Genomic DNA, 26,054 nt, shown 5'->3' with positions numbered 1-26,054 from the left:
CTAAAACTACATTCTGTAATGGTGGTGGTAATCTTTCTATCACTACTTCTAAAGTATTTGAGGTTTAAAAAAACAAACAGTAGAATTAATTAATCTTCTTTGGAAACAGCAAAAATGGTAGGTCCTGTGACTGACATATCTTGATCCTGGGTTGCTGGGCTTTTCACATTGGAGTTACTTTAACTCTGCCCTGTGGCAATGAAGAGGAAGATTGAGATGCAGTTCCCCTTCCCTTCCTCACTTGTATGTTACTGTGTGATGTGTGAGGTCTCTTCTCAGGGACTCACTGGTGGTATTCTTCCTTATGAGACCGAGTAAGGAGAAAATGTTCCCTACAAGTATCATGTTGCTTTTGAGAGCTATTCTATCTGGAAATCACTTGTTGCTTTAATACATCGAAAAACATTTATTGGATCAGCAGAAATGCTGGTTGCAAACAAAAGAAAAGAAAATGAGAGGCTAATTTTGCTGATAAAAAGGGTAAGATAAGCCTCAGCGGGACAAAGTCTGTCCTGTAATAGAATGAGTAACCTCATGATATGAATTAATAGCATTAATTCAAACCAGGCTCTCCCTGCTGGGAAGAACTAGGTAGATGAGCTTCTGTGGTTTTTCCGTCAGGTCTCTTTAGCTGTCAAATTGCAGTATTCTTGTTTGCTCTTTGAAAAGTGAATGCTTCAAATACAATTTCTGCTGAGCATGGCTTCCTAAGAGAGGATACATGCAAATGGCAGTTCCACCATCCTGGGCTTATTTAGTTAGTCAATGGTATTTTTAGTGCAGCTTGAGTAAAATGCTGTAAAACTGTGGTGCGCTTTCTCTGTGTTTTCTTGTGTGTTATTGATTTTACAGTGCCGCACTCATTCTTTTCCCTTTCAGTGAGATTACTGCTGCATTCACTTAGCTGGCCGGCACAGCATGTTTCCAACAGGATGCTGAAATGTGGTAATAAACACAGAAATTTTGCATCACAGAGGCAAACCATTAATAGAGGGGAGAAAATGCTTAATTTCATGGCTATTAGTATCAACAGGCAGAGGGGAGCTTGTTCTGCCTACGGGTTCAAAGGAACAGAGCATCACCACTCACTTTGACTTTTCTTTTTCCCCTTTACCACTGCAAGGTATTACTCCAGAGTGTTTGCGACTCTCATTCTGCTGTAACCTTGCCCTGTTCGTTTAGCAAGTCAGTGGTTAATTTTCAATATAACTATGCTATTCATCAGCAATGCTGGTTCGAATAATTTGAAGAAGGAGAAACAGAGTTTATAGGATATATATTTTATTTTTTTTTAATCTTCCCCCCACCCCTCCCCCCCCCAGGCCATTGGTGCACTTCAAAGGCAAAAGCTCCAACTTTTTGAGTCAAAAATGCCTTTTGACAGTTGGGAGAAAATAACACCAACAACCCCAAAGCCAGCTTTTCTGGCAGAGGTGGTGGAGGGTAGCTGAGGAGGAGGTGTACCATAGTGGGGACTCCCAGGTGCTGACTTCCAACAGCCCTTGTGGAAGGCAAATTTAGAAGACATTGCTGCCTTCTTCTTTTTTGGGAAAAAAAAATTCAAATGGAAATCAAACAGGCCTATTTCTTACAGGAAATAAATACAATTAATAGCACTAAGTTAAATCCTTGTGTTCTCCCTGGACCAGGTTGTATTATAGGAGAGGGCAGTGTGGTTTTTCTTTGTAGCTTAGCATTTTTTTCATGTTGCATGAAGCTCATTGCTGTGATTTCTTTGAGCTTTGTGAAATTTTAACCTGATTTCCTGTGTGGTCAACACGGAAGGAAACTTTTAGATGTATCTGCAGCCTGAAGAAGATGAAACATTGGTTATCTCAGTGCAATAAAGATGAAAACAAATACACCTGTGGTAACAGAATAATTAACATACATTTGTTGTAAAAACACTGGAGATCCTCCATTTGCTATTAAGTGTTTGGTTTTCAGCTGTGGAAGCAAAATGTGTTTTGTTAAGGATGCAGCCTTGGACATGACTGTCAGAAGTAAGAGGTGAGCGGATAAGTGGATTAATGAAGTGTTGAAAGAGCTGGTAAAAGAAAAAGCACAATATAGACAAGCTTCAAAAAAAAAAAAAAATTTGCTTAAGGTTTCCAGTAGCAATCTCTAGTCTAAGAATTGAGATCCCCTTTTTTTAGCTCAGAAGAAACTTGAGGTACGAAGTACAGGATCTGAGAGCATCTGTAGTCTTCTCTTGACCCACACATAAGATGTTAATCTTAAACCTGCCACACTTAATTTGGGGTGGTGTAGACACTTTTGATCTGCCTGAGAGATTTTTCTCACTAGCATTTTGCAGATTGGAGCTTGTAAATTGCCTCTCAAATCTTGATAATTAATGATGGTGGGTGGTGAACATGAACTGCAAATGGTTTGAGGTTTTGTTATTCTTTTTATTTTTGGCTTGTAAAAATCTCTATGCCCCCAAAATGCTCAGGAAGACAAAAGGGAAAATTATATTTGTGAAAAGTGGGGGAGGAGGCAGAACGGATTCTGCTGCTATTCGAAGTACTGCCTTTCACATCGTCAAAACCCTCTGTAGGCATCCAGCTGAATGAGGACCAGCACCTCATTTCTGAGTGATACCTGAATCTCCTCACAGTGGGCTTCGATATGCGGGCAAGAGAGGTTTCCGTGAGGCTGGGGACAGTGTAAGGCTGGGGAGCGTCATGGTGTTGTATATCTCAGATTTCATCTCTTATAAAATTAATGCTGCTGTTCTCTCACTCTCTTTTTTTTTTTTTTTTTTTTTGTTTTAAATCCTCTGCTAATTCTGGCTTGTGTTAGTTATTGGTGTCTCAGTGTTGTCTGTCTTGCTGCACTATGTGTCTGTAGTCCAAGAAACATGCCTGGAAATGTGTTGGACTTACCTTGGAGGTCATTTTGGAGTAGCTTTCTCAGCCCAATTTATTGGCACGAGGAGAAATTGCCTTCATAATCCAAGTGTTAGTTGTGTAGTTTTTTCAGATACTGCTGTGATTACTGTCCTTTAATGTAAAAGGTGAAACTTCCAGTTCTTGTATTCCCCTTTGTTTCCTTTAATCGCAGCATGCCTTTGAACGTGACCATATTTTTGGTAAGGTTGGCACGTGCTACCAAGATACTGCAAGAAGAGATTTGACTGTGGATGTTTTTTCCTTCCCTCCTCCAAAGAGCTTTATCCTTCTGCATTCATGTTTTGTGTCTTTGCTCCTGATTGCTTCTACAGCTCACCAGCCCTGAGTGATGGGACCATCAACCTCCTGGGTACTAATCAACGATTAAGTATTTTGCAATTTGTTTTGCTGCATGTTGGCTGTGTATAAGGCTTCACAAAAAATCCCCTCCCCAAAACCAGCTCACTGCTATGTTATGAAATACATTTGGTTTTTATTACTAAGCAGCTGTTTCCCTTTTGTAAATGGTCCCTGCTGAGAGACAGAAAAAGAAAGAGGAAAAATAGTTGAAAATGGCAACAGCGTAATTCCTTCAACAGGTACTTCTGTGAGTGCAGTTTGGCTGTTCTGTGACAGAGATGCTGGGTTTGCAGTGTGCGGTGATTTTCCTCCATGTACAGCATGTTAGCAGTCCCACCTACATACCTTGTTGTCTTTTCTGAGGTTACATCGAGTCTCCCCCTGCTCTTTGCCCCATAGCCAGCCACATCTTTTTCCCTGGGATAATGTAACTGGTTATATTTTAAATAAGAAATCAAAGTTACTGTTTCCAGGCTCTGCTTACCTTGAGGCTCCTGCTTTTATCTGAAATCTGAAACAGGGACTCTGTGGCAAAAAACTTGATCATTTTTACCCCCTCATTTGTTTCAGTTCGTCTATTAAAGCTATTGTCTTTGAGCAAATTTGCATCCTCTAAGAGAATTACTCCACATTTAATTTCCAGTCCAGTTAGCAGTTGCCCTTCCCAGTCTGCTCTTTTTCCTCTGTCTCGCACACCTTTGTGTGTCTTGACCTACCTCCTGAGCAAGCAGTGTGGCTGATGCTTGAAATCCTTATGGAGCTTCATTTCCCACCCCAACAGTGAGATGAAGACCTGTTACCTTAATGAAGGCTGTCATGCTCTTTGGACAGGTGTGAGGATAAATTATAATTGTCAGCTGTGACCTGCACTGCATTGCAAAAACTTAAGAACAACTAATATAGTTTACATAAAATCAGTGTATCAGTATTTATGACGCATGGCAAGTGTAATTAGGATGGCCTGGTCTGGATGCTGATTGCTTGGATATGCACGGAGGGATCTTGAGAGCTATTTGTTTCTTAGCAGGGCTTATAGCTTTGTCTATACATCTGACAAGCAGATATATTAAAATGGTTTGAAGAATAGCCTTGGCAATTGCTTGAGGAAGCAGAAAGCTTCCCTAGCATAATACTGACTTCTGCTGCAAAACCTAGGTTTTCTTTTTTTTTTTTTTTTAAAAAAAAAAGTATGTAACCACATAGAGTTAAAATAATAGCTCAAGGGGGATCTGCTTGCTCCCTTCCACTAACAGCATGGATGCTTGGTTTAAAATCCTGGGTTTTTGTGTGAGTAGCTTGCTGTGGCTAAGGGAGAAGAGAAGGACTGGGTAATTAGAAATTTACACTCAAGTGTCCGTATATAGGGGGAAGGGAAAAAGGAGAAAACATGTTGGGGAATATACTGAGCATAAAGAAAAATGCACGTACAGGTGTGACTGGGAGAGTTAGCTGCTTAGAACAGGGATTGAGCATATGTATGTTGTACGCTTTGAGTGGAATGCCCTCGTTAAGTGGAGAAAAGCACTTTTCTGTGCAGAGCAAGATGGAAGGTGGAAGTTGGTCTGTGAGTAGATGCGAGAGGTGGTTCTGCATCCAGAGTCCTTCCTCTTGCATGGTAAAAGTTGTTCTTCAGGGAAACTGTGGCTGCAATAGCAGAAGCAGAATCCCTCTTGGCCTTGCTGACCACATCCTCGTTTCTGTGACTTTGGGGATGGGCAGGGAAATCCTTCCAAGGGTGGCTGTGGAGGCACCATAACCACGTCCTGATGTGTCACGGTGCTGCCTCGGCACGTGCAGGCGTGCCGTTCATGCTGAGCGTGCAGGGAAATAAAACTCAGAAGATTTTCTTTGGGGTTACACCTTTCTGGTAGGATGGATACTGCTATATCCTAGGTAAGAGCACCCGTCTGCTGTTGTAGATAAAATTCTTGTGGTCGGCATGGAGTAAAATGAACAACATCCTTTTAAAGTAAATGCCCAGAAGTAACGAGTTAAGAAATTGTGTATATGATCTTATGCTGAACTAAACAACTCAGTAAAAAGGTGTGGTTTTCATTTTCCTCTAGCTCTTCTCCCCTTCCAAAAGATTTGGCTGGTGGAAAGGCAAGCCCGGTCATTCACCCAGCTTTGAAGTTGATTTTGTTTCAGTGTGGAACCATTTAGTCATTAAACAGTTAATGTTTTTAATTTTATTTTTACATAAAATATTGCAGATATAAATTAGCTTTTTCTTCCCCCCCTTTTTTTACATGACATCTGGATTGTTTAGGGAGTGTTATTCTATCTTAAGATGGGTATAGTTGCCTTTTTGAGCAGTGGAGGTTTAATGGATCCAGTAGAGTAACAAACACATAGTAAAAAGATAATAAAGCTGGCTATCCTCTTTCACATCTATTAACATAAGATCTTGAATTGATTCAGGGGGATTATTTTGTCTGAACACTTGCAATTAGCAGCTCTTAATCATTTAAACACTTTGTAAGAAATCTGGCTTGACAGGTAGATTGGTAAAAGGAACAGGAGGAGCAGATATTGCCAGTTTCGTCTTCTTTCTAAAAAAACCCATGTTCTGTGGGAATAGCTGGGTGGGTGGGAAACATCTGTGTGTACCTATATCATACTCTACCTATATCATATCATACTCTAGCTGTATCAGCTGTTTACTGAATATGGTTTTAAACACCTAAGATGATGGAGACAGTCTGTGCTCTTGTATTCCTCTTCACAAACCCCATTTTTTTTATTTCTTGAAGCTCTATATTTAGACGTTACCTTTTGTCAATATACGTGGTTAAATACTTTTCTCTCTCTTTTGCTGTCTTTAGGTAGAAGTGACTTGACAACCACACGGGAAGGGGGATTATTTTTAACACGATGAGCGTGCGTCTCTAGACATGATTTGTAGTTTGGTCCAGCTGGAGCTGTCTGAATGAAGCTATGGGCTGTGCCTCCGCCAAGCATGTTTCTACTGTTCAAAACGAAGAGGAAACTCAGAAGGGGAAAAACTATCAGAACGGAGATGTGTTTGGTGGTAAGTGTTGCAGGATTTCACCTTTCTCCAACATCATGAATGTTCTGGAAGGTATATTTGAGAGCCTTAGCCTTTCACAGAACATAAAGGAAAATGCATGTTAAAATAAATCATGATGATAGTGCAGTTAGCTCCTCCATGGGGTAGTACCATGACAGCTGAAACAGAGGTTGGGGTGAAATCCTTAGTGGAAAATTAACATTCTAAGTGATGTACAGTACTGCACTGTCTTTAACTCCATGCATCCTGGAATAATTCAAAGACAACAAGTTGCACCCCTCCTCATATTTATACATGTGTCTCCCTTATATATTTGTCATTAGGTACTAAAACAGTTGAGTCATTTCCTAAAAATAAAAATCCATTCAGTAAGAAAAATAATTCCTCAATGCTGTTTTCCTGTAAAGCAATAAAACATTAGTTCTGAAATCCTATAGCAAACAGGGTTTGAAGGTACAATGAAACTGGAAATAACCTTCTGTGAGGGATTCAGCGGTACTGGGAAGCTCTGAATATGGGATGAAAATATCTGTTTCACTGTGTGGGACAACTGGTGTACAATCCAGGTCTTGTCACAAATACTTGTGCGTCAGGAAAGGTAAAGTGATATGAGATAAAATCCATAGTTAGCTTCATGATTCCCCCCCCCCCCCCCCCCGATTCTGTTAGTATATGCTAAGTAGTTTTTAGATAATAATCTAAATCATAACTAAGTTTTTAAAATGTCAAGAATTATCTGGAAGACTGTTCAGAAATGAAATTTCTAATCTGCCCAGATATCTATCTGAAAGTTAAGTCAGCTGTGAATAAGCTGACTTGGTACTGTTGTTCTTAAAATAGGTGCATTACTACTGAGTATGCCAAACTTCTGTGGTGGTTTTTATAGCAGTTGTTTGTGTAATAGTGGGAATGACACATCTAGCATTAAAAAATATCTCCCTTTAATTTCAAAAGCAATGATATTTTACTTTCTCAGCCTTTCTGAGGGCTAGCTTGCTCTCACTGTGGATTCCAAGTAGGAATACCTAGATGGGTAATTTGAAGAGAAAGTAGTTGTTCAGCAAACTTCAGGACTAAATGATGGGTTATTTTCCTGTGCATGCTCCTTCACTAATGCTAGAGATACTGGTTCTGGAATTGTGAGTTCAGTATGTTGCTCTTACTTAAAACAGGCTTTAAGTGCTGTCATGAACAAAAAACCCTATTAGTTTCTCAAAGGAACTGAGTTTATATATTAGCTGATATTTAGCGAGGGAGCAATTTTTGGCAATATGTGTGTCTCAGTTTTGGGGGTGGTGGTGGGGTGTTGTTTTTTTTTGTTTTGTTTTGTTTAACTGCATGCTGCAGGCCAAAGACCTCTGGAGGCAGAGGATCAAGAAGAGTGAAGGAATTTTAAAGGGCACCCACTTTATAGAGCTGGACTGGTGTCAACAGTATCATTTAGCTATTCTGGAATCCATCCGAGTGCTGTTAATTGTCCCCTATTTTATAGAAACCAGTCAATGTCAGGAATAATACCTGCTGTTAACCATTTTGTGGCATATACTTTAGGTATGCAGTTTGTCATTGCTAAAGATCCAGTTCCATGACTGATGCTTTTTTAGCAGAGTTGGAGCCTGTGACTTAAACAACTTGTTGAATGGTAACCAGATTGAGCACAGAAGCCACATTTTTCCCTTGCTGCTGAGGGACAGCCTCTAGATCAGGAATTAGGTGTATGAGAAAGGTGAGCTGGAGTGTACCTGGCTTTACTGCTGTCCTTTTGGGACCTATAAATGATCAAGAGGATGCTTAGAAGCAGGAAGTCTCATGCTTTATATGTACAGTGCTGTGCGTAGTTCCTGAACACAATTTGTTAATACAGAAAAGAGAGGCAAGAAAATTACACCTTAATATCATATTTGTCATCCTTCTTAACAATCTTCTGGACTTGCCAAATGCCTAGAGCTCTTTCACAGGAGACTGAATCCTATTCCTGCTTCCCGTGCTTCCATATTGGAAATCATAGTGGCAATTGCATTGTTTGTTATGAGCTAGACCTGAAAGCTCAGATTATTCTTCCCACTTCGTTTTCTATTAAACTTCCATGTTGTTAGTCCCAAATTAATTCCATGTAACATATTCTGCAGAGTTATTCCTTAAGTCATCAAGGAGGAAGTCAGTGCTGTATCAGAGGCCTGTCATCATCAACTCCCTGCAAGGAGAGAGCGTAGCCGAGCTCAGCTAGAATGACAAATCTTAGCAGAATAAGTTCCCAGAGATACAGGAGGATCCACAGAGTCAACAAAGGTTAAAAAGCATTGCAGCACTTCCATCATGCGTTTGCCTGTCCAGTTCCAGGTGCCAAGATCTGCTGAATGTTTCCTTCCTTATTTCTGGGAAGGGACCGAAGTGTCTCATTCAGCCAGTAGCCAAGAGCAGAGTGTCTCTGCAGCCTGTAGGGATTGAAATTTAGCTGCAGAATGACTAGGCAGAGCAAGACCAAGGTGAGTGGCAGGGAAATCAGATCATTCGTGAGGAGCAAGAAGGTAATGGAAAGGGAATTAGAGGCAGTCTGTAAGAGAAGTAGTTTTGGGGAAGGAAGCAGCAAAGTAAAAGAAACAGAGACGACAAGTGGGGTTGAAAGGTGGCTGATGTAGTGGTAGCGTCAATAACATCCTGAGAATATTAGTATGCATATATTGTGATGTTCATAGATGATGAACACTTGCAGTGTTCGCATCTGGGGACTAATCTGACAAAGTGCCTGTGCAGAAGTAGCAGGTATGAACTTCATAGTTGTAGTAGCCCAGATTGCCTCAGATGTCTCACAAGTGGAGGAATTCCTGAAGGACTTGGAGCAGCAATGACAGAATTAGAGGAAAATAACCTCAGTGCTGGTGCTGCCTTCCCTGGGCAGCTGGTGTGATCTGAAAGGTGTGCCTTACTGTATATTGCCCCTTGCTGTTTGCCTAACACCTGAGATGAAAATGGTATGCTTCTTTCTTCCTTGAACATCATGCCCAGACAAGTTGCAGGCAGAAAGAGTCAATAGTAAGGATTGTACTTCCTATCTTGCTTTTGTATTAATATTAAATAGGTCATTTTGAGTGAGGAGAGGTATGAAAATACTTTGGTTCTAGCCAACTTTGCTCTTACCTATGCCTTAGGCTGCTGGGTTTTTTTGCCACTTAAGGATTTTTGTAGTGCACCACGCACTTAGCCACATAGCTGAAAAACCTTCACCTTCCCACATACCACTCTTTTCCCACAAATAAGTGCACTGGCAACAAGGCAGTCGTTCATGTTATTTTTTTTGTGAGCTCTGTCTTCAGTGCTCAAGAGCTTTCCCACTTTCCTCCACTGCTGTAATTGCAGCTCCGCAAGTAGCAAGTGGAGTTACTGAGGAATGAACTAGATGGTCATTGATACCATTGCACTTGTTTTCCAGCTGGACAATAAGAACTGCCAATGCCAGCCTACAGTGATGAAGATGCTGGGGCTACTCTATACCATCTCTGCTGTCAAGGTTGAATAACAGTGGAAGTTTCAGATGGCAAAGAAGGGGGTTAGTCATAGCCTGGTGTTACAAGGTTCCCTCTTGTAACTGATGGAAAAGAACTGTAACTATAATGAAAGTGTTTGATGGGGGAGGAGGGAAGACCTGTCTGGTTGTCACTAAACATGGACTCTTGCTGTATGTGTAGTGGAGGCAGGGAAACATCCTTATTTGTCTGAACTGAAGAAGAAATTGAGGTCTCGGAACTGTGTAAATGGTGGCGTCTCCAAGCTTCTCATTTGGGGTAAGCTCATGGTACAGGACATCATGAGAAAAGGAAGGATGGGAAGGACCTAAGCAATTCCTGTACAGCTCTTTGTGCCTTGGATAACAGTTCTCTGTTCATGTTGCAGAAGTTGCCAGAACAGCATTGTTATTGCATGGCCAACTTTGATTTCCATTGCTATGAACACACTTCTAGGCCTTCAGCACTTTTCCCTCTTCCTTCCAGGGGAGAAGCAGGCAAAGAAGCAATGCAAGGGTTAAGAGTGCCAACATGGCTACAGCTTTGCCTTCTGCTTTTTTGTTGTCACTCAACTTGCATGCCACAAGCCTTACACTTGTTTTGCAGTCCTCCCTCCAAGCCCTCAGGAGGTGGCCTGTCTAGAAGACCACTTAACATTTCCAAAGCATTCTTCAAGGGTTGTGATGTGGCTTAGGGTTTATTGACCCTTCTTTGGAAGAAAAGGAGATAATTTCCAGGTAGAGTGTTTGGATATTTTTTTTTCTAGTCAGTAGTTTTTGTTCGGCTATAGATGTCACTTTGAATCCAGAGACTATTTTCTGAACTGCTCATAGTGGTGCAGTTCTGCTTCTGTTCTTCCTCAGAGCCTCTAGATGCTTTTTCCTTCTTGCCTGCTGATGGTTGGTTGAAGCCAAGTCTATTGACTATTTGAGAGATCATTGCTTCTGTTAGGATTTTTTTTTTTTTTTTTTTTTTTACTTTCAAAAGTCATTGCAGGTTAAGATTCTGCTCCAGTGCCTTATTTTCTCCCAAGCTATTAACCTTTTTTTCAGTTGAGCGGTCAAATTGAGCCAGGTGTTCACTGTGAATTTGAATTTCTAGTTTTTAAAACCGAGAAATCCACCATGAAACCCATGAATTCTCTAAGAACAAATTCTGGTTAACTGAAAGCAAAACATAAAACTTTCCATCTTATCCCCAACTGTAGAAGGCATGCTGCATGGTGCTGTAATACATATTTAAATAATTGAGTTAGCAAGCCTATCAAAGGAGATGTTCTAGAGAAGATTGAATATAATAACATTATTATGTCTTGTTGGCCTCTAATGACTTTAAAATCCCTCTAATAAGGATAGTAATAATACATCTTAATTTGTTCATCATTCCACTTCAAAGCTGATTTCCAGGGCAATACATAAGAACTATAATAATGTAAATAGCAATGAAGAACAAAATGCCATGATAGAGCCTTGAGTGTTGTTGATTTCAGCATGTGTTTTGATGATATAATGTCTCTTGTAGATTAATTTTATTTGTGCCTTTTTTAAAAAATCATGGGATGTTCATTTGGGGAGGAGGTTATTGACGTAATTTTTTGTGTAAGAAAATAACTAGTAATGTGATTTGTTGTGGGGAAAAAAAAAAAAAAATTAGAATCTATTTATTAATCTGAGAGGCTAATCCAGGTGTTTATATGGAGTTCTTGGGAGCTTTGCAAAAGTGAGAGTAAACATGGCAGGTAAGACTCTTCTGGCAAATTGGGAATATCCATGCTGCATTTGCCAGATAGGATTTCTGTTATCAACAGCAACTCCAATTGCTAAACCAGTCTAAATAAAGCTGAACACAAAGCACAATAGTTTATAAACCAGTTTATCTCAAAGCAGCTGGAAGAATGCTAGAAAAGGCTATCTTCAGCATTGAGGTATTATAATGATATTGAAAACCTGGTTGCTTCACAAGCTCTAGTGTAGTCATCCTCACAACTTTCCCGGTTTGTATTACAGACCTACCCTTGTTTTAGAGATGGACAACATGGAGAAGATGTGTGAGGGACCTGATGTCAGATCACTTGCAGATGTGCATGCCCTTATCTCTGCTCTGCTCTTCCTCACTTGTTTTTTTTCAGCAGTTTTCTCCTGGGTTGATATTTCTTCCCAAATCTTTTGAAAATGCCATAGTCCAAAAGCCAAGCAAGAAAGTTAGAGCATTTAATGATGGCAAGTATTGACCTGTCCTGTATGGTGGCGGTTGTTCTGCAGTATCAGGAAAACAACAACCCATCTCATAGGGAGGACTCCCTTCTCTCACCAAAATTGAGGAGTTCAGCCTAGCCACCCAGAACAAGTACGCTGCTCTGTAAGTGCCATATCTGAACTGGAAGGAAGTAGCTTTATTTGGCTTCTTGTTCACAAATACCACCATTTAAAACCCCAAATCTTTACCAACTCATCATGAGTTTTCTCATTTTGCTGTTTTCTTTCTTCCTATATGTTTTATGGTTTTGTCTCATTTCTGCTAACCCTTGCCTTGTGACAGTCAATTATTTCCTTCCTTGTGTCTGCTGTGCCTCATCCATGTGGGTATCTCAGTCTGCTGCCCAAGACAGCAGAGCTCTGACTTATTTTGATGTATGCTGTGTGCATTTGAAGTAAGTGCCTAAATATGCTAAAATAATTGAAACTTTTAAAACATGCCCACTGTATACAGAAAGAGAATAGCAAGGGGAATTTTAGACTATGACTTACCTTTCCTAAATATGCATTGACACCTCCAAAAATATTGTGCCCAAACCTTGTAGAGATTGGTTTGTTTTGAAGGCTCTTTCCTTAATAGGCAGGCCTAGAAGTATCTTATTCAAAACTTCCGTCTCAGGTTGTTGCTCAAGACACTTCAAAATATCTTTGGGCCTGGCAAGCCTGCTCATATGTCCTTAATTAATATGAGATAACTTCCTAAACCTGCCTTGTTGCTGTGCACAAAATTCTGCACATCATCTTCTGGCCATTTGAAGTTCTGAAGTTGTGAAGTTTTCAGGTGAAACTTGAAGTGGGAAAAATATATTAGAAGTGTTTTCAGTTCATAACACCTTCCTGTTACCTCTCCCTTTCCCCCAGCTGTCAGAAAAAACCCTCTAAAATTGAGAAGGAGAAATTCTTTCTTCTGAAAGGCAGCATGGCCATCCTTACTGAACTGAAACTATCTGGAAGGCCGTAGCTTAAGGAATATAACTTCTGTCATGTTGACCATGAACGCATGGTGTGATCAGAAGGTCTTGCTGCACTAGGCTTCACACAAACACACAGCTCACTTTGCCTGGCAGCATTTATTTTATTGACTATTGGTCAGCTGGTTAGCACTCAAATAGTAATTGCTCCAGCTCATTTGGCTGTCCTGACATGCTTCTGCAATGTCAGATCTTACTCATTTTAGGGACAGGAGTGATTATGCATAAAGGGACCACCAGCACCATGCAGTGTCCTAATACCATACTGGATATTTTGAGACAATAATGTTTTTTAAAGACATTTTCAAACATGAACAAATATCTCCGGTACAACCACAGGCACTCATTCCACGCAGCGCTTATTCTGAGCTCCATAGAATTGAGTGGCATGTAGGCACCTGGTCTGAGGGGTGCAAAACTTTAAATATCACAGTGAGTTTCAAAGGAGGAGAGTTTCATTGCTTAAATTCAAATTCTGGCTGATCTCCTGAAAGGGTAGCTTCCAACTTGTTCATGATTTCAGCAGCTAATGTTACAAAGTAGATCTTGCTTCAATGCCTGAAAGCTTAAGAAAAGCAGATGAGTGCATTGCAGTGTAGGGCTGAAGTATGCAAGCATCTTCCAGAATTATACTGGACTCTGTTTTTCCTCACTTTTTTATTCAGTTGAAATTATATTTTTTTAGTTTAACATCATCTTTGTTTTTATGCACCCTGTTCCAACCCAATTTGGTGATAGCCTGCTTTCTTATCTAAGGAAACATGGGTCAGTACTAAGCATGTGTTTCAGGAAGTGAACAAGAAGAATAAAACCAAAAAATCCTTTGGTGTTATGTTCATGTGGGAAATGTAATAAAATTGTGTTTGTTCTCTAGGTTTATGGTATAATTGTGTAACTCTGAGAACACCCTTAGTAAGTCAATAATTTACTATTTTACTCCCATACGGAAGCAACAGGGTTTAAAAAAAAACAACAAACAAACCAAACGAAATCCTACCCTCAGGTTATGTCTGCAGACACGTTAGTGATGAACGTGTATAAAGAAAGTGTTTTCCACATGAATTCAAACTCTGTATTTTTACCTTTTGTGAGTAAAAGTGGCTCACCTTTATAGCTCTCTCGGAAAAGGTAATGCTTTTGCAGTCTAAGGAAGAAGCTGTTCTGGGCTATGGGTTTGCTCAAAGAGTGGTAGGAAGATAAGCTCTTTATTCCACTCCAGTAAGTGAATATAGAAATATATGAAGAATATAAAATGAGCCTTTTGTAGAAGGTGTAATGGGCCAGCATCTCTCCTGGAGCAGGAGCAGGGTTGTCCCACAAGTGCACATAAGCTGGGAGCTGAGGATGACCCCAGCACCCACAGTTCCCTCACTGATGGGGTACAGTCCCACAGGGCCTGAACATGGGCCAGCACCGGGTGCTGGTGACAGGGTCCGTTGGCAGTCCAAGGCACGGCGATGAACCAGGTCCGGGGTCTTTCCAGGGAATGCAAGTGAGGAGCAGCAGGTGACAAGGCTGGGGGCAGGGCTGGGGACAAGCTAGAGCTTGCTGGAGGGGTCCATCCAGGAGACAAGGTACCTACAGTGTGTGTTTGAGGTCTCTCGACCAGAGGCAGGACTAGAGACAGGCGGACCTGCTCTGGCAAGGACTGAAGGCCCAAGCCTCTGCCAAAACAGAGCTCCTGGATCCATGGGCAGAAGATACAAATTGGGGTTTCGTGAGGCTGGTCGTGGCCTCTTAGTGCACTCAGGGCCCTGACAGCATCTATCTATTAATCATGAGCTTTACGTAATGATTGTGATTGAACTAGCTCTCCCTTCTACTCCTCCCCCTTTTGTTTTTACTTGCAAGTGGAGCAGTGCTGGTCTGGTGGTCCTTAGGGATGAGATCCAAGTCAGTGGAAAGGTGCCTGTAGGCTCCAGGAAGATACCTTACCACTTTTAACAAGATTGGTTTTCAACGTCTAGTTTCACTGATCCAGCAGTGAAGAAAACTAGTTCAGAAGTGATGGTAGAGTAGCTCTTTAAGTACCTGGGTGTTGGAAAATTGCTTAGTTGAAAATTGTTTCGGGGCAGTAGAGCAACAGTGGTTGAAGGTGTTCCTCCGTCAGGTGTAGTAATCCCCGTGCAACGCAACTCTAGTGATAGCAGTGGGATTCCCATTCAGGGAGAGTTAAAGAGCGTGTCCCCACCCTGCAAGTCTGTATACACTATGATGAATAAACTCTGTTTTGATAGCACTCTGGAGTCTATGAGGACTGGGCACGACTGAGCTAGCAATTATCTGAACATGGATAAAGACTTGTTATACTTCCCTGTTGCTATCTTCATCTCTCACGCAGCAGTTGCCACCTCTCTCATACCTTGGACCCTATAGTTACAGAAGCTTTTTGTTCATTTTAAGTCAAAATACAAAAAAAAGGAGAAGAAAATGCTGACCCGTGGAAGCTCATCACATCCACCACTGGTGAGCAAGCCTGTGCTAGGTAGCAGATCAACTGAGCAGATGCACAGAAACAAATGGCTTGTCCTTACATGCTGGAGGACTGTTCTCAGTCATTGGCAGAGTGAGGTTTTGCATTGCTACGCCCTCAGCTACGTTGCTCCTGCTTTGGGGAGGCATTGCATTTATATCAATTGAGTGGATGATTTGCCAGATAAAGCCTTCCCGTTCTTAGTCACGACTTCTCCTGGCAGGAAGCAAAAAATGAGGAATAAAGAAAAATAGTGCATATTTGGAGTTCTGTTTCCTATTATTTTAGTTCTTTAATTTGAAAAAAATCAGAAAGACCCTAAATGAGATTTCTTTCCCAAATGGATAGCAGATCTTTGCTATATAAATGTTGCTGAGGTTTTCCTACCTGTAAGCAGAGAACAAGTGACTAAATTTAACAAAACAAATTCTTATTTTTTGTTGCTGCTTTTTGAGATTGTTGTATCCAATGACTAAGCTGGTATAGTACTGTATGGCCCTTAACTTAAAAAATAATCCCTGTAGCTTTTGTTTGCTATTTAGCCAGGAGTTGCAAAGCGCCTTTCTTCTTTGCAGCTCTTTTACCTTAGTATACATCAAACATTTAACTTAAGCATTTAACTTAGCTTTGGAATGATTGAAAATGTGTGCGGATAATTTTGCAATAGGAAAACTGAAGAAAGAGAAGATGACTCCTGCATATTTTTTTTCCTGAGACCATAATTTTATAAATTTTTCTCTTGTGTAGGAATGAATTTGAAATTGCTTGACACCTTAAAGAAAGTTGGACTTAAAGCAGAGCAGGTGTCCATAAAGTAACTAGATAGCCTTCAGACTGTATAGTTACCTTCTTCTGGCGGTTAATCATCTTGCAATATTTACAACCCTTTGTCATGGTATTAGGTGAGGGAATTATTCCACAAAGTCATTCTACCTAGTGTAAGTGCACTGTATTTATACAGACGTTCTCTGGTACAGCTACTGTTTGTTATCTGCTTTGCAGCAATGCCTGGGTTTCCAGCCTGGTGTCTGCTGGGTTTGGCATGATACGCGCGCAGTCAGACTCGGCACCTTTAGCGGGGATTTATAGTATAAAGAAAGAAGGTGAACCAAGGTGGAGAAACAGTTGTTATCCCCATTTTGGAGGGAGAAATTAATCACAGGCAGGTCATAACTTCCCTGCTTCTTAGTTTAACGTAAGCTTTCACCTTTTGAAATCTGCCTGTCAGTGTCAGAGCACCTGAAGGAGATGTACCAGAGGATGGGGGGCTCTGAGGACACCCCCAAGTCTCTGCAAGCAGTTAGTATGTGGAGAGAGTTAACGTAGTTTTATTCTGGGGAATGACCCTTCCCACAAGCTGTTTAGCTTAATGAAGAGTATAGTCAAAGTTGAATACAAATATAGTGCGTGAGATATGCATTTCACAATTGCATTAGTGTACTATAAATAGGGGCATACATCTGCCTTTGGTATTTGCTAGAAAGAAGCCAGGATGTATTTTCTGGCAGCCTTGGTGCTGGAGGAAATCCGTTTATTTTATGGTACAGACAAACTTTTTTTTTTTTTTTTAACTTAATCTCTTAAAGACAGAATCCTTGGCATTCATTGCCTACCTCTAGGTGCAAACAAGGAGAAATCATGGTAAAAATGCCACATTCTTTCAATTACTGCAGTGTTCCTTTTGTTATTTTCCAAGTCTTGTATTACTTGGCCACAAAGTAAAAAAACCAACCAACCAAACAAACAAAAAAAACCAACCCCAAAGACTGAAATTTGGCCATGAAATCCTCAGTCTGGGGGATAATTCTCTGATGCCCCAGCTAAGCCTTGTGAAGCTGCATGGATGCATATTCATTTCAGCAGCACAAGGCTGTTATTTTATAGTAGGAGTGTCTCCTGGTAGAAATACCTGTCAAATACAAGGAAAAGATACCTGACCGGTAAGTATTTGTGTACCCTCACATGCACAGCCAAAGATGCCTTTACAGGTTAGCTGCTGTGAAACTTCAGTTTCTAAAAAGCTGCCGAAATGCTTCGTTGTCCTATGTGCTCGGACTAGAGCGCAACATCCATGTGCTAATGTAGGAGGCATTTTTCCATTGGGTACTTCTCCAAAACACTGAGACATAGTGGGTATTTTAAATAAATCCTATAACACAGCAATTGCTCTGAGGCCCAAGACTGACAGTGTTCTGTCTTGAGCTTGCGCCCCCAAAAATTGGAAAATTTGGAAATGTTGAGATTGCTGCCTCATGGACTTATAAAAAACAAAGCCTGGCTTCTGCTGGGTGGGTGTAATCGTGCCCTGCCACACACCTTTTCTTCTTATCTGTATGAGGGGGGGGCTTTGGCAAAAAGGATCAGGTTTAGGGTGCTCTTAAATTATATATTTCCTTTCTGTTCTTGTAACGTGAGTGTTGCAAGGGGCTGTTCAGGCGATAGAGGCACAGAGCACTACGTGTTCTCCAATACTGGGAAATAGCATGAAGTCACCTTTGTCTCAGGATTTATGGTTTCAGGAATGATCTTGGTCTATTCAAGGGGAAAAAAGGGGGTGTAGGTTTTTTTTCATGAAAGTCTCCTAAATTGTTTTAAAGGTTGTATTTATTAAAATTACATACATTTTATTCCCTGTACTTTGTCATCAAGTATATATCGAATTTGTAACTGTAGGAACAGGGTGGATCTTGAGATCTTCTTAGGCTGAAAGTGCTTGTTAATGTAAGTGCTCTGAGCACACATTTCTTATTTTGATTATTCTATTTTTTTTTAGCCATTATTAAAAACTTCCTTTTCTCACATACTGATATTTTGCTTTCTTTTTAAAAGTGTTGCCCAAAGGAAAGGGGAGGAGGCATGGAAAATCACTAGCTTTTTAAAATTTTTTTCTTTTCTTTTCTACCCAGTCATCTTTGCGCTTCCAGCATACCCTAAATGTGCATGTTCATGTATTATTTGCACGGAGTGGTTTTGATGTGGTTGCAAGACAGCAGGCAGCAAATGGGGACGAGTACTTCTAGTCTCATAAACAGGTTATGTTCGTGATGACAGCAGGGACAAGGGAGAAGATTGTTAATGATACGAGACGGCATGGAAGAGCACTGACTACATGCTGCAGAGAATTGGGGAGTTAATTTGTGGCTTGGCATATATGGTGAGATGGAGATATTAAACCAGACATCTCCTGTGAGTGGACAGGGCTGTGAGCCAGGCAATCCCTCGCTACCCAGTGTTGCTCTGGTTCCAGGAATTTCTTAGGGTGTTTTCATCGTTACTGTTGATTGCTTGAGCGATGTGCCTCCATTGGTGCATGTGGGTGGTAGGTGTTTGCTTTCGGGGCTTTAGATAAAGCTTTTGCAACACGGATGCTGCTCAGGGAAGTAGGCATCTTTCAGAGATAAGAAATTAACTCTGAACATTGTAACCAGAGTAAAATATTAATCTTTCCTATAGGCTAATTTTGTAGCTGTTCGGATGGCCTGTAAGTAAAGTAATATAATTAACTTTTATATCTTTTGCATCTGGAAATGTGTGCTGTATTTTATAAATCAAGTTTTCATTAGTACGCCCCTCCCTTCTTCATTTACAGAACTACCAGCAATGAGGGGACATTTGTGATTATCATGAATCTCCAGTACGTTACTGGTCCTGGATAATTATTCTGTCCCTTTCATAATGCAATTAATAAAAATGAAATAGCTGTTGGTTTACAAATATTCTTTGAGGTACATGAGCAGTGAAAATTTGATAGACTAATATTAATAGAAGAAAGGTACTATGCCAGAAAGGTTGTGAAAATCCATTTTGAGTCAGACGTTGCAGGGCACCAATCTCATTTAATATTGAGACCGATTGAGAATGGCATTAATTCTTAAGTAAAGAGGAATTGGCTTTTTTATTGATAAGGAAACTGAAGACACCTTGTCATGTATTTGCAATAATAGGAATTTGGGGGGTGTGGAGTGATAATGACTCTTTTTCTTTCGGGGAACTCTTGGGGCAGCTTAGTTCAGGTGAGCTTTTGGTGTCTAGAGCAATTGGTCAATACGTTAGTGGGGCTGTAAGGAACAGGACCTTCATTGCTGTACAAGGGATGCTCACAGTAATGGTCAGTTAGGTATTTTTTCTGGAATCTGAAGAGTCCCGGACAGATTCTGTGCTAAAATAATAAATGTTTTGCAGTGGAGTATGTAGACAGGTGCCGGCTGGGTGAGAGTCAGCAGAGGTTGGGAGTTTCATTAATGATGTTGAAAAACCTGAAAAGAATTAAATATTTAGTGCTTAGTGGTTGGGGTTTTTTTCCCCCTTTCTAAGGGAGAATTTAAAAATGGAGCAGTAAAATGAAGCTGAAGTAGCTTTTTTGACCTGGCTGTGCTGTGCTGTCTAGATTGGCCACGGTGACAACTTTTGGGTTGGTATCAAGACAGTTTCCAGGATGTGACCTGGAGGAGAGGGAGGATGGCGCCTGCCTCTCCTCCGCAGCCGAGGAGGACTTACCATCACCGCCTACAAGCTTCTAGTTTTTTGCCACCTAGTTGGATCATAGGAGAAGGTTTAGCCCTTCTTGTGTTGTGGTTTATGTTACATTTGCAGGTTTGCTCCCTTGCCGTTCCTCTTCTCTCTTGTCTCTCCCTTCCACAACGAAGAGGTTTATGGCAGCAAAGCCAGTTCTTCAAGCTTTGCTATTGCAGTTTCTGAGTGGCAAAAAGTGTTTTCTTCAAGGCAGGGTCGCACAGTTTTGTTCAAAAATAAGTTTGTGGTGTTCAAATGTAGTAAGCGATTGGAAATGCTGAACTTCCAGCTCCTTCAAGATGCAGGGAGGCCTGTGCAGGGCAGGCCCTGTGCTGCTCCCGTCATGGTCTGGGGATGCTGGGGCAGGATTGTGCAATCCAAAAACCTACCTGATGTCTTCTTACGAACAGCAATATTTTCAAGGCAGAGACCCTTTGTTTTCCTCCTGTCTGTTCCTTTAATTATTCTCTCTGCTGTTTGTTTCCTCTCCTGCTTTCATTTCTCAATTTGATCTTTTTAGTGGGCTAGATAATTACATTTGCTGAGTATCCTTCCTGCTGAGCACTGTGGCTGTAATCTCCTCCACCTGAGAAATCGTTTCCTTTGAACAACCTGGTGTCTGGCTCAAAGTTATGTGCTAATTAAATAAAAAAAATAAAATAAAGGGTAAAAAAAAGTGTGTGTGTGTGTATATGTATATATGGAGAGAGAGTTACATAGTTTCAGCAAGCAAAAATCTGGGTAGCTGCAAGATAGTTATGAGTGCACACCACCAGCACTGTTTTTTGGCTTCTTAATTACAGATGAGTGCGCGAAAGTCTGTAATTATACGATCACGTGGCTGTTTTTTCAATACCATCTTATATATGGAGTTTCCTCAGATCCTGTATATGAATGGGTGTCTAAAAGATCTGGAGATTGTATCATTAAAGACAGTACAAGCAAGGCAGAAATTGTGTGTTTAGCAGTAACTGGATTTTAGGATGTTGAGATTGTTTTCTTAAGTCTTTTTCTGAGGTAATGAAATGGCCTCTAAGGTTGTGGTACGTTTCCCCATGACTGAACCAGCTGCTGGCAGTGTGTACCTGGCTGGAGGGTTTTGTTGGTGGAGTTGGCCAGAGGGTCCCTGACCTTCTTGTCAGGGAGCCATGGTGGAGCAGAGCAGCAGCAGAGCATTGCCTTCCTTCATGGGTCCAGGGGCTTTTAAGATTTCTGATCCTCCCCCTACCACACGCACACACATCTATGAGCCCTCTTGTCCTCAAGAACTGTTTTTCAAGTGGTTTTTGGTACTCAGTGTCTTCCACTTGTTCATGCATCTTCCCATACTTCTCACTTAAAGAGATTAACCCTGAGGAGCATGGAGGAAGTCTGAGCTAGAGCAGGAGAAGATTTAGGTTTTATCCTGATCAGTGAACTGTCTTCCCGCCTCAGTCTGTAGACCCAGCGGGGATGGCCTGCGTGCAAGGAAGCCAGTTGTGCAAACCATGGTGAGTTGTCTTTTTTTTTTTTTTCCATATAGTGTTAGTAGAGAGATTGCATATGAAGCAGGAATCTATGGAAAAAATACTTCCCACAAAACAACTCTATTGATTGCACACCAATATGTATGTGTGTGTATATATATATTTTTTTTATTTTTTTTTCCCCCCTGCCAAAGTACTACTCTGATCTACCTACCACTAAGGTAGACCTAGCAGATAGACTGTAGTGGGCCTGTGCCCCTGGTGCAAGGTTAATTAACATGATCCTTTATGCATAATGTGATAGAAAATGATACGTACAGCTATAGTTTTCGCAGTACTTAGACTGTGTGAGAGTCTAAATGTAGAGTAGCTTTGGGAACTTTTTGACCAAGAAGAAACCAAGTAGTAGAAGGAACCAAGTAATGACCTCCTTGATACAGCTGCACATCTCCTGTGTACAGCAGTGTGTCTCTGCAAGTTGGGTACCAAATTAAAAAATTAAACCTATGGAAACAAGGGAGTTAAATTATGGCTTCATTATTATCTGGCACTTTATTAGATCAGAGAGAAAAGAAGTCAGAAAACCCAAGGTACGTAAACTGAGGCACTTGATGAGCAGCAGCATCTCAGGTGTTGGAATGACACCTTCTTCCACTGGCAGAAGTCAGCCTGGGCCTTTGGTGGGAGAAGACAGAGATGCCCAAAGGATCAAGAGCTGCAAGCAGTTTGCAGCACTGGAAACTTCTGACAGCATTAATGAAGGATGAGTTAATATGGCAATATGAGGCTTTGTGCTTCTACAACAGCAAAGATCGAGATGATGTCCATGAAAGTTAATGGAGCTGTGTTCCTGTCAAACGTGTTGGCCTCAGGGGAACACTTGAAAGCTGTCATGACTTGGGCCTGGAAAAAGGTAGTCTGATAAAGTAGAAGGGAATTTGCTAAAATTTTTCAAGTAAGCATCATCCTTGAGGGAATTAATGTTTCATAAAGCACTGGATGTGACACAGGGCTGTAGTAGGAACTGCTTGATAGTTTAGAGAAGAGCTACCCCTGTCTTGTCTAGCTTTAGGGCAAGTGTCCTTCCAATACTGCCGAAGTCCTCCACATGGGGTCTGTTTTTTATTATGCTGAATGTCTCAATCTCATTTTTTTCCCCTAAAAAACCAACTCTAGCAGTCACATCTGCCTTGTGCAGAAGCAGTAGGTAGCATTCCTTAGGCACGTGTTAGGATTGTGTAGGAAGAAGAAAAAATACTTGAGGGTGGTCTTTCCTGATGTGCTGCGATCTGTGTAGTACATTTCGATATTTAAACAGCTTTTCTGTCAGATGATTTATATTTTGTTGGCAGAATTGGTGTGTTGTTTGTGCACCTGTTTTCTGTTTAATATCTGGTGGTGTCCACTGCCTCAGCTTCCAGCAGTGGCTGTATTTTGGATTGGATTAAGGTGAGGTAACTTCATTTGGGAAATGTGAATGAGCATTTTCAGATAGACATTTGAGAAAAATTACTTGGCTTATTTCCTAAGCTGTTTTTTCTATTTAGTTCATGTTAGTAAAAACAACATGATCACTAGGATCTAGAATTGCCTGTGAATTGATAGCTTTGAGGGTTGATGAAGGAAGACAATGGGCTGCTCACCCAAAGCTGGTTGATCTCCAGTGAAATTTCACTCTCAACCCATATCCAGGTGGATTAGAAATGCACCCCCACAGCTGCGAATCTCAGCAATTAAGTCACAAACGAAACAACCATGTAGAATCAAAAGAACCATGTAGGTGCTACTTTCTTTGAGTGCTTGAAGTTGGAGCTAAGAAGATAACTTAGATGTTCTCCATTACCTAGTATTTAGTTGGAGAAACAGGATTTTTGCAACTTCTTTCTCTAATGGTTAACCTTTTTTTGAATCTTTGACATAGCTTCTTCTGGTATCCAGGCAGCTGATACCCACATACAGTAACAGAGCTGGAATAATCTGAGTAGCTCATCTCATCCCTCCTGTGCTCTACAACACTATGGACTTTAACCTGTGGCACTTGAGGCTGATGGCTCTGATGATGGAAACTGCAGCCACCCAAGCAATCTAATTCTAATTCTACTCCTTCACTGTCCATGCGGTTAAAGTTTTTTCCTGATGTCTGGCCTGGCTCTTTCAAGAGTTAAGCCCACCACTGCTCATGTCCTACCAGTGTAGCTGTGGAGCTCAGAGTATTCCTCCTTTGCAAGGGCACTGTAGATGATATTTGGCACGTTTTGTGTTTAGCATCTAAGTGGCTCACTTGCTGTTATATGTTTCAGTTAAATTGCATCAAAATCTCTTAGGATTTTTAACAAATATTCTTAGAAAGAGCAATTCAGTCCTTTATCTAAATATAGCTTTTAGCTTTCAAGTCTTTGAGAGTAGAGAGCATGTGAATCTTTGATCCATGGCATTCCTCGTGGTCACAGCAGTAGGAGTACTTTCCACACCTGGCAGAAATAAGTATGGTACAGAAAAATTTGTTAAACAAAAAGTTCATATTTTACAGAATAGACATGTGTTTTATTATGGATGAAGGATAAATCTTGGCATGTCCTTCAATAGAAAGGAAAGAGATACTAAAGAAAAATATGGAATACAGGAAGATGCAGATGTGGTTAGAAACTTTCTTCTTGGTGGTGTGACTGAAGTACCACTTACCTCCTGTCTGAAACTTGATACATCACTAAAAATAGAGGAGAGGCTCATCCATTGTCCCTGTTGATGACAGCAGAGCCAAATCTGTTCGTCCTTAGATGTCTGAAATGTGAATGCAATGTAAATCAGCGTTTTATTTATTTATTTATTTTATTTTTTTAAAGACTTGATGCTTGACAGAAGATTTCTCCAAAAGTCACAGTGGGTCCAGATATATTTGATGGAGTTACACTTTTTTCTGGTGTTGTTTTTCTTTAACTGAGCCAGAAATAGCGACATTACCGATGTTGCTGTGGTAATGGCACTTATAGTGATGTCTGGAAGCACTGAAGAAATTTTTCTCATAGGAACAGCCACAGTTTTCTTTTTTCCCCATATCTAGTAATTGTTTCAATATTATAAGTTGATATATTCATTTATCACTGAAATCATTATTAATGAGTGCACTTTTTCATTGTCACATTGCCATGGCAACCGAGTGACATGTTTGAGCAGAATTATCTGTTTCCAGATGGAGACCTTCATTCATAAGATTTGCCTACTGAGAATTTTTGCAGCATATTCAACTTAAAAATTCTTCATCCCTTGCCCTTCCAAAGAGTTTTGTGCTAGAGGCGTTTCTGCTTTCTGGTTTATATCCTGTGATGGATTTTGTGGTGGGTGTTATACTCAACAATATTTCTGTCTTTTGTCTGTGGTTGACTTATGTTGTTTTTCTTTCAGTCCAATTGGGCTGCTTCTCTTCAACTCAGTATTTGCTGTGGCAAAAGTCCTGTAAACCCATTCCTCCTCCATTTGTGTTGTTGGAAATCTTCTCTTTTTATATAATATACCACACAATGGAAGACAATACTTGGTTTTTACTTTTACATGTGAAAGGAATATAAAGATGTATTTCTTGTTATATATGTTATACCACACACTGAGTGATAGTGTCCTAAAACTTTTATCATATTCACTACTCAGTTTTTAGTTTTGCACAGGAAAGCAGCATAAAGATGTTTCACTTTTGGTTTTGATGTAAGACTGTATTTAGGAAAAAGAAAAAAGATATTACTCTTTAGCAAGGTAGAGCAAGGTAAATATGCATAGGACTTTGTATAATTTGCTTTATCCTGAACTTCTTACAGTTTTAAAGGTCTTGTTGACTGTCAGACTTAATTAGGTCCTACTTGATCTCAGTCAGATTCAGGATTTCTCTGGGTTCGTTTCTGATCGCTCAGACCAAAATATCTCAAAAAGCTGTATTTAGTAGAAATCAGAATGTAAAAATCAAAAGGTGAATTTAGTATCCCTTACTTTTTCAATTCCAACTCTTACCTTACGAGGCAAAACCTGGTTATCAGTTTTTAGCAAATACCTAAAGGTGTTACCTTTAGGGAAGGCATCAAAGGCCCATTCCTCCAACCTGTCTTTAATTTTCATATTCACTTAAAGCCATTAATGACCATACACCCCACGACATATTTCATGGTCTGTCTGTTGCTTAAACACACATTCTTCTGCATTTGCAGTGCTTTCATCCTGACAGTAACTTTAGAACAAGAACAATCTTATAAATAGCTCAGAATTTGTGGTTTCTGAACACCCTATCTTATATATATACACCATATCTAGAAAAGATAAATGTTATCTTCACCTAGTCAAAAAAGTCTGTATGTAGTTGTGTCTTCCCAATAATAACATAATATAGTGCAAGACCTGTCTTCTGCAAATAATTATTTGAATTTAATTGCTATATTTAGTGTATTTGAAATAATGACCGTTGTTTTATCTGTGAAGAGCAAGGTGTTACGCATCAGACTCATTTCTTCTCTGTTACGCCAACTAGCAGTGTCCTCCCCAGCTAAGCTGCTCACTACCACCTTCTCCTTTGCACCCTCTGGTTGCCCTTTTGGTTGACTGCTCAT

General features: G+C 40.4%; 1 protein-coding gene across 4 annotated transcripts in view; it reads left to right on the top strand.

Annotated features, from left to right (window-relative positions):
• The window catches only part of C8H1orf21 (chromosome 8 C1orf21 homolog), a 129,469-nt gene that overhangs the window by 45,159 nt on the left and 58,256 nt on the right, over nt 1–26,054 (top strand). For all 4 annotated transcript variants that reach the window (XM_049809476.1, XM_049809477.1, XM_049809478.1 and 1 more), the window contains exon 2: nt 6,080–6,285. In XM_049809476.1, the coding sequence (XP_049665433.1) occupies nt 6,192–6,285 (94 nt within the window). In that variant the 5' untranslated portion in view covers nt 6,080–6,191. The remainder of the gene's footprint in view (nt 1–6,079; nt 6,286–26,054) is intronic.

The sequence above is a fragment of the Accipiter gentilis genome, chromosome 8, assembly GCF_929443795.1.
Source record: "Accipiter gentilis chromosome 8, bAccGen1.1, whole genome shotgun sequence".
Classification (NCBI taxonomy): domain Eukaryota; kingdom Metazoa; phylum Chordata; class Aves; order Accipitriformes; family Accipitridae; genus Astur; species Astur gentilis.
This window is presented reverse-complemented; position numbering and strand designations above follow the sequence as displayed.